This window comes from Protomyctophum bolini, assembly GCF_963924005.1.
Source record: "Protomyctophum bolini genome assembly, chromosome: 17".
NCBI classification, from domain to species: domain Eukaryota; kingdom Metazoa; phylum Chordata; class Actinopteri; order Myctophiformes; family Myctophidae; genus Protomyctophum; species Protomyctophum bolini.
Window position 1 is genome coordinate 25554080 of NC_137878.1, and position 14710 is coordinate 25568789.

The following is a 14710-nucleotide window of genomic DNA, read 5'->3' on the forward strand; positions in this document are numbered from 1 at the left end:
ATCTCCACTAGCTAAAGAGTGCTGGCCCGAAAATAGCTTGCGGCGCTTTGTGAGCTTGTAGATCTGCTATTTTTTGCTATTTTTGTCCAAAAGTGCCTTCTTAGGAGATTTCAGCCCCTGGGCTCTCTAACACTCTGCACGTCCTTGGGTCTGATGTTCGCCACACCTTGCGTTGGCACGCGCTAACCCGGCTCCTGCACCCGGCGTTATTATCTTCTTCACGCATCAACGTGATGGATGCTGATGTCGCTCTAACGACACAGAGTTTACTCAATTTCTTCTACTAAAAGAATGCAGGCCAAAGGACTTGGATATAGGAGAGACTTGGCATACACTTGCGGTACTATACTAACTGTGTGCCAAATGAATGCCCAGTGGAAGTGAATGTGACTCTCCGGGGCTACGTTGGCGATGCTGGAGTGCATGCCTCAGTCAGCCTGCCACATTGACAAGGCAGCCGGCACTCCTCCTGACTGCACTCGGCAGGAGAATATTAAGCCCTTCTGGACGGGAAACCCTTTTGGTGTTTTAAGCATCATTTTAGATGGGGGTCTGTGGCCAAATACAGATCATTCTGGGGGTCCTTGACATGAAAAAGGTTGAGCACCACCACATTTTCTGAAAACTGTCATGATTTAGAAGACATTAGAATCTGGTCAGTCCAAAATGGGTTAACCTGTAGGACTGTGGGCACAGGAACTTCTGGAACACTAGTCCAGAATACCAACTACACCGTGAAGAAACTACACAGCTTCATTCATTCAGTTCACAATGCTGGAAATAAGAGCAAAGTGCCATAATTATAGAGAAGTGATGTTCAACGTTATTAACTTCACAGACTCCCAGTTGGATATGCATTAGTATAGTTCAATGGTTCAACTGAATGAGAGCAACGGTGACTGCATGGATATTTGAATAATTTATACTTGTTTATATGGTTTGGGTGTGAATTTGACCATGGATGTATTGATTTTTTTTGACGGATAATTGTGGCACACATTATGATATAGCTTTTTCTTTTTTTTTATAATATTTTTTGGAGAAACAAGTACAAAATGAAAGTAGAATCCAGGTTTTTCCAAATATGCTAAACATACTATGCAAAACAAAGCCCTGTTGTTCCCTATAGCGGACTGAACTGGTTGGGCCTCCAAGAAGTTGTCTTCCCTGGACCAGTGTTGTTTTCGTCGACTAAAACTAAGACGACTAGCCGACTACCTTTTTTCACTGAGGAAAACTAAATGGAAACTACATAAAACTAAGCTATGATGGTCTTAGTTTTAGTCATCATAGCTTAGTTTTCATTTAGTTTTCTTTTCGTTTTCCTCAGTGAAAAAAGGTAGTCGACGAACATTTTTCGCCTCAGTTTTAGTCGACGCATTGCAAGCTTGTAGATCTGCTATTTTCAATAGATTTTGTACACATTGTGAAGGCACATTCTGCACAATGAGTACTTTTACTTTTAGTAATTTAAGTAAATTCTGATGCCAATACTAATTCCATACTTTTACTTGTAACGAAGTAGTTCTAAATTGCAGTATTGGTACTTTTACTTAAGTAAAACAATTGAGTACTTTTCCCACCACTGCGGGCCACTGATAGTTTTAAATGTATTGGAGTTTGTTGAGGACTGCCGTTGCACAGTAATCAAGCTGGGATGTGATAATTGCGTGAATGAGTGAGTGTTTCGACAGCTGCGGAAAACCAAAATGTCAGGGCAGCTGGCCAGATGCGGGCAAAATTCCTGAGGTGATCATTCTGTGTTTTGTGACACAACACTTTTAAATTACATGCATGAATTCTTCATATGGGCAAAGCTTCAGCTTTATAAGCCAGCTGGTTGGTAAATCATTTCTAGAAAAAACGGGGGAAAAGAACAAAACTGACCTGTAATTGTTCTGTTCAAAAACAGGGCATAACTGTGCAGTATATAGAGAGCTCATAACTCTACAGCAGGGGTGGGCAACTGGCGGCCCGGGGGCCACATGCGGCCCCCACCTTCACTTAATGCGGCCTGCATGTTAATATCAGAATACTGATATAGTGTTGAATTCAGCTGTTACAATTCCAAACCCGCTTTAATTACTTCATGACTAGTATTAAATAACTACATTGTTGTGTCCAATGTAGTTATTTTAACAGTTCATAAAGTTAACATAACTATAACTAAATGCTTTTGAAATTCAACAAAAATGTTACTTTTCAGGATTCCAATTCAAAAATAGCAAAAGATTATTCAGGTTTTCAGAAGGCGACGCGTTTTGAGCTTGTAGATCAGCTATTTTTGCTACGACAGTAATATGCACTGTGGCCCTCTGGAGTGAGTGTGGAAATATAGTGGTCTACAGTATAGGTATACGCCCTCTTTTGAACAGAACTATTACAAATCATTTTTGTTGACATTTTCTGGCTAGGCCACTTCTAGAAATTATTTACCAACCAGTTGGCTGAAAAAGGAACCTTCGAGCAGCGTATTTTGCCCCGTATGGAGTCTTCCATCATACAGTTTTCTGGAGTGGAGATTTCAGTATAGCCTAACTATTTCAGTTGAAATCCATGGAGTCAACCTACATGTGGAAAATAATCCTTTACAGTTCCGCGCGTGGCTATTTTGGAATCATAATACAGGGGAGCCTGAGCATGACAGGCTGACAGCTCAGAGCTTAGTGCAAGCTCAGCATTAACGTCATCCTCCTCTTTGGGGAATGTTAGGAAAGTGCACTCGCACAAGAAAAAAGTCCCCAGACGTGCCCATCCCTTCATTTTTCATGAACGCGGCGATTTTAAGGGGCCTTTAGGTCATCTAGAAGAGGATCTGAGATTGGGGCAAACTGCTTGACCGACCTGCGTCACATATTTTAAAGTTTTATGTTTCTACATTTCTAAGTTTACTTTACTAAGTTTATTTTACACTACAAATGGCTCGGCAGTCTGCGGTTGGCTCTGCGTCCAGCAGACGGCCGCAGATGGGTTAAACCCTGTCTTCTTTGTTGTTGTGAGATTGCGTGACCCGTATCCTCTGCACTGTCTGGACATTGTCATTATTCACTTGATAACACAGAGCCTCACACTGTGTAAGCGATCAATGAAAGATGGTTACTAAGAAACTGAACCTCATTTACTGTTGGTTCAGGCGAAGGATATTGAGCCAAACAATACAGCATTGTTACCTGGTTAGGTTATTACACTATAATCTTTTTCTCATTCTGCCGCCTTCGTTCCTTCCCACTTCTCTCTCTCTCAATCGTGTTCTCCCTGGTTTTCTTCTACACAGACAGTACACAGTAACATCCTCAGTGATCATTTGTGACTCAGAGACTGTACAAAAGGAATGAAATGGACCCGTATTTGTGGTTCTATTCTGTTCACTCTCTAGAGTCTAGAGAAAAATGAATTGATTCCTGAACTCTTCCAAGCAGCTGGTACCTCATACAAGCCTAAATTTAGTTAGTTTCAAAAAGCTTAAAAAGTTTAATATTTAAAAAAGTTTCAAGTACATATAATAAAAGATTATCCTGTTACTGTGTGCAGAGATTTTCAAAGTGGTGTCTTGTGTTGATTGTTAATATACTTGACAGCAAACTAAACTAACGAAAACAACCTAGGAACTTACTGTTAAACAGGCGACACCCTTACAAGACAAGGGCTCTGGCAGAGTCTCCCCTAGGTGCTTACAGCTTGTTGCTCCAATTAAGCCCAACTAACTGAATGCCAGTTAGGCAACACTTCCCCACAGTGTGTATTTGTGTATTTGGAAGTGTACATTGTGTACTTGGAAGTGTACATTGTGTACTTGGAAGTGTACATTGTGTACACTTGTCCTCAGTGTATATGTGTAATAGGGCACAGGCTGCCCCGTGACAGGCACTTTTGGAAGAAAATTGCCGATCTATACAGTAGATCATAGATCTTCACATTTCCAGGTGCGACCCCCACACTCATTGGCTACTGGAGATGTGGCGTCGACATGGATTTCGAAACAAATTCTTTCAACGCAAAATGCTGCGTTCAAGATCAGGAGAGAAAATAAATTATCGGGTATGGCATTTGAATTATATACCATATAGTAAATGCTGCATTCATGGTCTGGAGAGGGCAGTTGTTTTACAGACGCATAAAAGGGCAGGGAAGGGGCAGGGAAGCCCCCTTTGACTTCTACTGTATGTGTGCACATGCCTGTGTGTCTCTTCTCTCTGCAGCAGGGACGTGCACACATAGACATCAAAGGGGGCTTCAGCCCCTGCCCTTTTACCCGTCTGTAAAACAACTGCCCTTTCCAGACCATGAATGCAGCATTTACTACAGTGAAAGAGATGCAAAAATGCCACTCCTTTCCATGCCATTCCGGAAGGTTGCATTCAAGAGAATTGCTTTTTTTCCGAAGTCTCCTGAACTTGGAACGCGGCATTTGTTTCGACATCCATATCGGCTGACACCGTTACACCGCATCACAACGCGTCGTGCTGCGACGCGTTGTGAGCTTGTAGATCTGCTATTTTTGTCCAAAAGTGCCCCTCTTGCGGGATTTCAGCCCCTGCCCCTCTAACACTCTGCTCTTCTCTCTGCAGCTGTCGTACGGTTCCAGCTCCCCGGCTCTGTCCAACCGCCTGCGCTTCCCCACCTTCTTCCGCACGCACCCGTCCGCCACGCTGCACAACCCCACGCGCGTGCAGCTCTTCCAGAAGTGGAAGTGGACCAAAATCGCCACCATCCAGCAGACCACGGAGGTGTTCACATCGGTGAGGGAGGAGGAAGGGGGGAGACATTGTGGTGTTTGTAGTGGTGGTCAAAGTATACATGCTCCTGGTACATTGGGGACTATTCTAACATTCTAGCTGATCTTGAGGCCTACAAAAACCAGTCAACTAGTACCAACAAGGTCGACTAGTGGATTTACTAGTCGACTAGTTGAATAGTCGACTAGTTGCTTAAAGCCCTCAGACGTTGATCCACTACAAGTGAAAGTAGCTCAGTCAGGTGAAAGTTTGTTTCAGGTATTCAAAAGTATAATTTACAATGTCATTTTTGTTATAATATCAGTATATTGCTGTATTGAAATTGAGACATTTTCCAGACAAAAAAAATACAAATAAAATACCAATAAATACAGTATCAATAATAAATAATAAATACTCAGGATTCATAAATTACTCACCCACGGAGCCTTGAATTGATTTCGGGGGGAGATTCTTTGGTCTTTTTTTAGTACAATATTTGTCTCTGAAATGTTGAGTGAAGGTATCCAAAGAAATACAAATACTCAAAGTAAACGTATACTTACACAGTACTGACTGGTATAGTGATGTATTGTACCATTTCTGTGAGCTGCCATGTTGTTTTTCTGTGTGTCTCTGTGTCTCATTTCTCGTGCTAGTGCCATCTCATCTCATTCAGCAAAACAGGGACTCGGTGGAGAGATGCCCACGGTGACTGATGGAATTGCTTCTCATTTCTCATTTCCTCTCTTTCCCTCTCCGCTATATGTCTTATCTCGCCCATCTTCCTCCTTCCCTCCTCCTCTCACACCTTCGTGGTCTTCCCGTGATTTGCCCCCCTTCGCCTCGCCACCCCCACGGCGCTCTCCTTTACCTGCTGTCTTATCTTGTTTGTGTGCTCACTATCTCTCCCCCCCCCCCCCCCCCTTTTTCCCCCCATTTCCTTTCTTTATACTTTATTTGTTTATTTAGAGACGTGACAATGCACACTCATGGACGTTCAATACCAAACATGATCTCATGTAAACGTGATTATACGGTATAGCCAGTAGCTAATTTCCATCGCTAGTCCCTTTTTTCCGTTGCTTTCTCCTTGGTGTCATCATCAGCATCCTCCTCCTCCCACCTTCCACCCAGCCTCTATGCTCTTCGCCCCCCTCCCCCTCCTCCCCCTCCCCCTCCCCCTCCCCTCTTCCCCTCGCTGCTAATTGGATGACAGTTTCCCCACCACACCACCACCTACACTACAACACTCTCTCTCTCTCTCTCTCTCTCTCCCTCTCCTTCTGCAGTTCCTGCTGTTGTGACCGGGTGTCTCTCTATATCTTTTCTATTCACAGTCATTATGTGATCATTATATTTTCATCAACCCCCCCCCCCCCCCCACCTCCCCCCCTTTGTTCCTCCATGTCCCCAACCGTTGTCTTGCTGCTTACTGCTCTCTCTCTCTCTCTCTCTCTCTCTCTCTCTCTCTCTCTCTCTCTCTCTCTGCCTCTCTCTTGCCCGCGCTCTCTGTCTCTCCTCCTCGCGTTCCCTCTCTCTTTCCTTCCCTCTCTCAATCTGTCGCTCTTCTTCTCCCCCCTCCCCCCCTCCCCTCCCTCTCTCTCTCTGACAGACTCTGGACGATCTGGAGGAGAGGGTGAAAGAAGCGGGGATTGAAATCAGCGTCCGTCAGAGCTTCCTCACCGATCCGGCTGTGGCTGTCAAAAACCTCAAGGTGCCTCGTCCTCGACTTTGTCTCCCCCTGTTCCGTTCCATCCCACTCCACTCCACCACCCCCACCACCTTTTACATTTATCCCCCAGTGCTGCCGTGGCAAACTGCCAGGTGATTGAATGCAGGGAGATCAATCAGGCTTGGCCCCGCCGCCCCGGGCTCACTGTGACCAGTATTGTTTTCGTCGACTAAAACTAAGACTAAGGAAAATGTTCGTTGACTACCTTTTTTTCACTGACGAAAACTAAATGGAAACCAAATGAAAACTAAGCTACGATGACTAAAACTAAATATGTCGACAATTTCGGCAAGAAATAAAAACTAGACTAAAATGTTAGGAGGGGACTAGTGGACAAGAGATCCAGTATAAGTCATTTTACACCTGAAAATAGCCGATCTACAAGCTCACAACGTGTCGCAGCGTGTAAAATTACGACGGCATCAAGGCCCACCAAAACATATTTTTGTCAACTAAATCAACCGTAGATTTAGTCGACTAAAATCGCATGACATTTAGTCGACTTAAACTAGACTAAACACCAAGACATTCCAGGTGACTAAAATGTGACTAAAACTATTCAAGAGACTATACGACAAAAACAACACTGACTGACCAACACCAGACGCCACAGACATCATGGCCGCTGGCGCTGGCATGATGGCACAAACACATTTTACTGGAATGACTCCAGTTAGACACTTTGACACTTCATGGTGTTCCTTTTTTGGGGCCAATCTTCAAGATGTGTTTTCTTTCTTTGTATATTCTACTGTTTTTCCCAAAATGTATCAAATTGTTTCAAACGTTTCCCCAAATTTTCAACACATTTTCAAAAATAGCAAAAAATTGCAGATCTACAAGTTCACAGCAATAAGTTGTGACATTGTGAACTTGACCTATTATTGCTATTTGTCATTTTAGTGTTTAAGTCGTTAATTGGACCGGGCCCCAACCTCTCCTCTCCTCTCCTCTCCTCTCCTCTCCTCTCCTCTCCTCTCCTCTCCTCTCCTCTCCTCTCCTCTCCTCTCCTCTCCTCCCTCCGTCACACGTGCGAGAGAGAGACTTGGCACCTATACTTTTACATAACCTTGCCTAACGTGCCGGCCTAGTTTTTGGTGTTCTAAGATTAATTGGGCCCTCGCTTGAGGAACCATGGCAACTGAATGAATATAGCACACCGGAGGGGAAGGATGCCGCTGTGCGGGGAGGCGTTACAGGCCCACCAGTGATGGCTCACTACCCCTCTGTTCCCACTCCGCACCCCAAGGGCCATTCGCTTGTGATTTCTCTCTCTCTCTCCCCCTGTGTAACTGTTTGTCCCTCCCTCTCTCTCTCTCCAAATCCCTGCAGCGCCAAGACGCCAGAATCATCGTGGGCCTCTTCTATGAGACTGAAGCTAGGAAAGTGTTCTGTGAGGTAATTCATACGTCTGATTATAAATAGTAGAGTGACTCTATTCTGCAGACAGACAGTCTAAAGCGTCTTGACAGATTCCATAATGCACCCAGGGGACTTTTTATTTTCAAATGTTGGGTGTTGAATCTGACTGTGAGTGTATTTTTCCTCTCCCATAGTCATTATTTGTCCCTGTTATCTCTTCTCGCCATAGAAAACACACAGTCACGCACACACGCTCATACCGCTATCGCCTCTCCTTGCCGTATACACATTTGGCTCACCTGCACCTACTTCTCCATCTCCCTCCATCACTCTGCTCCTCGCTCCACTGGCCCCGGCACACACACACATTGTTCTCTCTCTCTCTCTCTCTCTCTCTCTCTCTCTCTCTCTCTCTCTCTCTCGGCTGACCTTGCAGGTGTACAAGGAGAAGCTGTACGGGAAGAAACACGTGTGGTTCCTCATCGGCTGGTACGCCGACAACTGGTTCAAGATCAAGGACCCGTCCATCAACTGCACGGTGGAGCAGATGACGGAGGCGGTGGAGGGCCACGTGACCACCGAGATCGTCATGCTCAACCCGGAGACGGTGCGAGGGGCCTCCAACCTGGTGAGCTGCTACATAGTTGAAGTTGTTGTTGTTGATTTATTTTGGGGGAGGCGGGGGGGCTTTTTTTTGCCTTTATTGATAGATCATAGTACAGTAGGTGGACAGGAAACGGGGGAAGACACACAGACCCCTTTTCCACCGGGTGGTTCCATTGGGAACCCAACCGGTTCAGCTCTTTTTGGTTCTTAGTCCATGTAGTTGGGTCGTTTACGCGGAGAGCAAAGGTCCGTTTCTCAATGGATGTGTCATCTAGGAGGGTTATTAAACAAATTGAGGTTTTTGATGGTGGCCATATGGATTTGGGGCTCTCATGAATCTTCCCCGCATTTTTGCGAGGTACATGGGGGCTCAATTAGTTTAATAGATGACAGATCCATTGAGAAATGGACCTTTGCTCTCCGCTGTCATGGAACTGCCGTAAACGACCCAACTAATGAGCCATGAGCTCCAAAATTGGAACGTTCATTATAAATTGAGTGGGCAATACCATACCTATATTAAATTGTTTATAGGATCAATATAAGTAAATTGATCAACCCCTCTACAGTAGTAGCTTTTTCATATTTTCAATGTTTTGTATATTTTCCTATATAATGCCTCTATTTAAAAAAAATACATTTGTAATACAATAAATCATTGTCTTCGTGTAAGTAATCAACTGGGGAAGTTTCATGGTGATAACAATCTAATTCGTCGGGATCGGAACTCGAACCCGCGACACACTGTCATGCTGGATTACCAGTTTAGTTGCCTGGACCGCTAAACCGGCACAGGCCACTTTGTTGGAACCTTTTTTTGCGCTCACATGTGTGTGTGCGTGCGTGCGTGCGTGCGTGTGCGTGCGTGTGTGTGTGTGTGTGTGCGTGCGTGCGTGTGTGTGTGTGTGTGCGGGGCTCCATTCACGCTGTTGTTTCACAAATCGCAGACTGCCACGTTGGCGGATTGGTACATTTTCAGATGATGTAGCCGGTTCAGTTGGTGTCATGTCGTTCCTTTCAACACTCACCCTTAGGGGCGATCTGATCATACCAGCAGATATATATAGAATTGCACAGATGTACTGTATATCAACAGGGTTGTTGTGCAGGTGACGTGTCTGTCGACCCTGTGGAACAACGGGGTTGTGCAGGTGTCGTGTCGACCCTGCCACGGATTGATTCCCCACTTGCTGGAGACTCTCTCTCTCTCTCTCTCTCTCTCTCTCTGCTTCTCGGTTTCCTCGCATTTCATCACATTGCTATGAGGCAAAATAAATCAAAACTTGCCCTTAAAAAAATATATATACAGCGCATTGACTGTGCACGGTGAGTCAGCTGAGCGTGGTATTGTTCTGCCTGGCACAATGACCCCCTGCTAATGCATTCTCTCTGAGCCCGGAGCGAGGCAGAGCCTGTGCACCAGTTAAACTTGGTGTACAGTACTGTACGTCGCACACCAAAGAAAATGCAGATCTACAAGCTCCCAACACGTTGCCGTCGCTGTGCATTGTGACGGTGTAGATCGGCTGTTTTAGGCGTGCGACACGATGCCGCACCCAGAGTATAAATCAGAGCCCGAGAGTTACTGAGCTGAGCTGTTATTAAGTGTTCACTTCAAAGTTGTTCTTGGCGGAAATGCTTTGCGCTTTGTTCAGCATGCTGTTGGTCTTCTGAGGGTTGGTCTCCCTCTATTCGTTACTACTAACGGCGAAAGTAAAAACTCAGAGGGTAGACTTTTTCTTTTAAATTGAAGGTTCGGGGGCACGTCCACGTCAGCTCGTTCGTTGTCTGGCGGGTTCTGTTCGAGCGGAACAGAGGACTTGAGACACGGCGAGTATTGATTGATCAAAGCACAGACATGATGACAGCGCGTGCGTGATGATGATGTGACGCAGAAACCTCTTTCACCTCCAGTGTCTCTCTCTCTCTCTCTCTCTCTCTCTCTCTGTCTCTCCTACCCTGTGTGCATTGGCTGGTGGCACTGTTGACACATCCAAGCTTGCCGTGCAGTTTGCCCGCAAAAGAGAGATTGGCATGCACAGCTGGCAGTAGCAGGTTGACACGCTGTCTCCCAGCGAGAGCTCTGGTTCCTGAAGGGACAACCAGACTGTCCCCTACAGTACCTACTGTACGTAATAGGGGCCATTATTTATGAATAACTAAACCCACAGCCGTTGAGATATAGAAAGAGTTGCGTCATTCTCCCCAGGTTCACTGGGGGGGGGGGGGGGGGGGGGGGGAGATTATTTTACATTCAGAGTAAAGATGTGTCACAACAACACACATCCTCCGTCATTGGTGCTTTTGGTGTTTTAAGCATTATGTTGTACTTTTAGCTATCGAAAAATAGCAGATCTACATGCTCACCGAGTGCCGCGCTACGAGCTTGTAGATCTGCTATTTGTCAGATGGGGCTCGGCGGGCAATTACATACATGTTTTTGGGGGTCCTTGACATGAAATTGTTTGATAACGACTGACATAGAAACATGGGTTTGTTTCAGAAAACTGTCAAGATTTAGAAGGCATTTGTAGAATCGTCCTCAGGTCTAAGGCAATTATTTTGGATGGCAATGCAGTCCAATGCAATGGTGGCTGAGACAATTCTTTCGATATCCGATATAATATTATAATAGCTATTATGGCCATAATGATTGCTATTCTGCCACTAACCGATATAACCGATGTCTCATTCTGTATTCCAAAAAATATAATAATTTTGGCCATTCTGAAAAAAAGGCTGAATTTGAAATGATGCCTCATATCCCAACATAAACAGCTTGAATGTAGTATTTGTTTTTAAATGTTCCAACTATTGACTCTTTCCAAAGCTTCCCCAGAAAACACTGATATAATTTGCAGCCTTCATCATCACAATGAAGGCTCTGAACTAAACCACCCTCCTACTGTCCCCCATATACCACCTCCACTCCCTATAGAGACTTCTTATTGATGCTGTGTAAGATGATAACGGTTGACACCTGTGTTCAATTACTGTTGATTGTATCGCATACAGTACATAAATACGGACACCACACTTCCTGTTGTCTTGTCACAACGCTGAGGAAGGCCATACAGGCCGAAACGCGTACGTTTTCATTCTCGGAGGTAAATAAAATCATGTAAAAGGACATACAATGGGTGCTGGCATTTTCTTCACCTCAACTTATATTATCTTCGAGCCTTAATTGCACCTAGAAGGATTTTGTATGAACCTGGAGTGCTGCAGGAGTACTTTTCTCTCACCTCCACGCCTTCCCAGGAATTGGCCTGCCCTGGTCCTGACGCCTGGGCAGCTTCTGGGTACTTGTATCGCTTCCAATGCTAATTTATAAGATCCTTCTGGACCGTACAGTCAACCTGCTCTCTTTTTTCAGTTGATAAGCAGTGTTGGACAGAGCCATTTGCTATTTTTAGCACAGAAAAGATATGGCCCCCGAACACTGGGGCTGAGCCAATTTCCTCTCTAAGTGCATCTGTGTGGTTCGGCGAGGTTGGCAGCGTGGTATTCTGTCGAGCAAGATGTCGATGTTCTAAAAATGGCAATAAAACGGTTACCATGTGGCCTTCCGTGATAAATTATTAGACGCGGGGAGGTGTTTTTTCTGTAATATCTCCCTCTAATTAACGCAGCGACTGTGTTCAAAGCCACCGTCTCTCCAGAGGCTGTCTGAAACAAAGGTGTTAATTGTTGTCACTTCAGACTCCGGTGCCAAAAGAGGTGACAGGCTGAGAACGAAGGAGGCTCCATGCCATTTGCATAATACTCCGGCTGCATGGAAAGCCATAATCTTTAAAAGACGTGGGTTGGAAGTTACTGGGCCTCCTGGTGGGTCGACCTCTACGAGTTTAAAGAGCATTTTGTAATTCCTCTCCAGAGGAGACCGTCATTAGTCATTTTCAGAATTTAAATGGAGGGAGAATGGCCTTCTTTTGGAAGTTCTAAGACGAAGTGACAAGACCATGAATCAGATACGGCACTCTATGATGTATAATGCATGCTCACACACAAACATATACGCACGCACGCACACTTATTCTCACACAAACATGTACAGACACACTAACAAACACGCACATTATGCGCTCATACTGTACACTCACTCACTCACTCATTCACTGACTGACTGACTGACTCGCTCAGTCGCTCACTGCTCACTGACTTCTTTGTGTCCCGGCCTTCTCCTTCTGTTAGACGTCTCAGGAGTTCATGGCCCAGCTGAATTCTAAACTCGGGGGTGAGAACCCAGAGGAGACGGGTGGGTACCAGGAGGCCCCCCTGGCCTACGACGCCGTGTGGGCCCTGGCCCTGGCCCTCAACAAGACCGTGGCCCCCCTCAAGGCCAAAGGTCGCAGGCTAGAGGACTTCAACTACAACAACCGAGATATCACCGCTGAGATCTACCGAGCACTCAACACCAGCTCCTTTGAAGGAGTCTCTGTGAGTACAGTACATCCAGAGTTTGATTTGTCCAAAAAAAACTAAAAACAGAGTCCGGGACATTTTCTTTTCAACTACAAAATAGTCCATAGAAACGTCGGATTGTGGCATGTTGTGAGGCATATCAGATATATTATGAGACATATCAGACATTGTGAGACATTTTCAAAAAGGAAAAAGCATGTATTATTTCAGTCTGATCAAAAGCGGGGATAACATATCCTCACTGGCCATAACAATTAATGACCGCGTTAGGTCATTCATTTTTAAAAGTAGATGCATGGATTTTCTGCCATCTCCCGAGCAATTCCAACCCTGAATCACACGGGAAGTGGAAGAATAAGGAGAGTAGCCATGCAGGGTGACCGTATCGCTGAGTGGGAATAGGTTTGACCCTCGGCTCGCCCCGGCCTACGAAGTGTCCCTGAACAGCATTCTGCTGGGTGAATGTAGAGGAATCTCTCCTCCCCTGTGATCAGTAAATATAATAGAGAAAGTTAAAGTGCGTGTGTTTGTTTGTGCACGTGCGTGTGTGTGTGTGCCATGTGAATGCTTGCGTGCGTGCGTGCAAGGCCAAAGCGAGACAAAAAGGAGAGGAGGGGGTGGAACATTAAAGACGTGTTTTTTCTTTCAGGGACATGTGGTGTTTGATGCTCAAGGCTCTCGCATGGCATGGACTCTGATCGAACAGCTTCAAGGTATTTCTTCTTCATGCTTCTAGTCAATTTACCGGTAACCCATTTTGGGCGGGAACCCCTTTTGGTGTTAGCATTATGTTATGCTTTAGCTATTGAAAAATAGCAGATCTACAAGCTCGTAGCGTGCCACCGAGTGGCACGCTACGAGCTTGTAGGTCTGTTATTTTTGAAAAATCGAAGAACGACTGACATAGAAACATAGGTTTTTCAGAAAACTGAAGACATTTTTAGAACCTGACAAAATGGGTTAAACGTCCATGATGTGAGTGTTCATGGTTTGTACAGACAGGACAGCACAGAGAGACACGGCTAGCAACACAAGGTCCAGCGGCAGCGATGGCACACACACACTCAGCTTTGGAACAGGTGGCGTCGTGGCATCACTGGCATGAGAAACGCTTTTCATGTGGTTAGGGTTACATAACAATGTGGTTGCGCCAAGCTGATAACACTCGTCTCTTTTTGTGCTTGCATAATGAGATCTTCATCTCAGATTCTCCCCACAGTGCTGCCGAATGTCGCTCAGCAGGAGTTAAAGACGGAGAGAAATAGACTATTTTAAAAACCTTAAATGTTTTATTGAAACTTGTGGAGTGTTTCAGATATGCTGCTTTCATGTTCCTGCCAAATTAGCTTTAAAGACATTTTAGCACAAAAAGTGCACAGTGAAAATAGTGAGTGTTAATCTAACTATTTGTGCCAAAATTGTAACCCTGTTGGGAGGGACCCTTAGGGTTCTTATTTCTACTTTCTCAGAGTTAATCACACCTGTGTGAAGTGAGGGCCGGGCGCTCTTAATTATTATCATACATCATCACATTCTGGCCAATCACAATTGACTTTTCTTCTGTCCTCACTGTCCAATCCGGCGGATCACTTTTTATCCTCAATACGTGCTCAGCCAATCAAATATTGTCTATGTCCCTCAAAGTTATTTCTAATGGTTTGAGAGCCTCAATCACCACTCTGATATAACCAGTCCTTGTCATTTCTTTCTGGACTTTGAAAGCAGTTTTACCTGCAGTACCACAATGTCCTGAGGTGGTGGGGGTGCTGATATGCAGATTATTTAATATTTTAGTCATTATAATACTGATGCTACATAAAACCAGGCTTGTTTCCATTTCCATGCCAGCTTGGAAAATCAACAATGG

The 14710-nt window shown here is 45.0% G+C and overlaps 1 protein-coding gene across 1 annotated transcript in view; it reads left to right on the forward strand.

The window, feature by feature from the left end:
* The window catches only part of LOC308331811 (gamma-aminobutyric acid type B receptor subunit 1-like), a gene marked incomplete at its 3' end in the record, with an annotated part of 60511 nt that overhangs the window by 7145 nt on the left and 38656 nt on the right, over positions 1-14710 (forward strand). Inside the window, exons 3-8 of the mRNA XM_080787320.1 lie at positions 4569-4739; positions 6331-6432; positions 7783-7848; positions 8249-8440; positions 12613-12858; positions 13493-13556. Of these exons, the coding sequence (XP_080643446.1) occupies positions 4569-4739; positions 6331-6432; positions 7783-7848; positions 8249-8440; positions 12613-12858; positions 13493-13556 (841 nt within the window). The remainder of the gene's footprint in view (positions 1-4568; positions 4740-6330; positions 6433-7782; positions 7849-8248; positions 8441-12612; positions 12859-13492; positions 13557-14710) is intronic.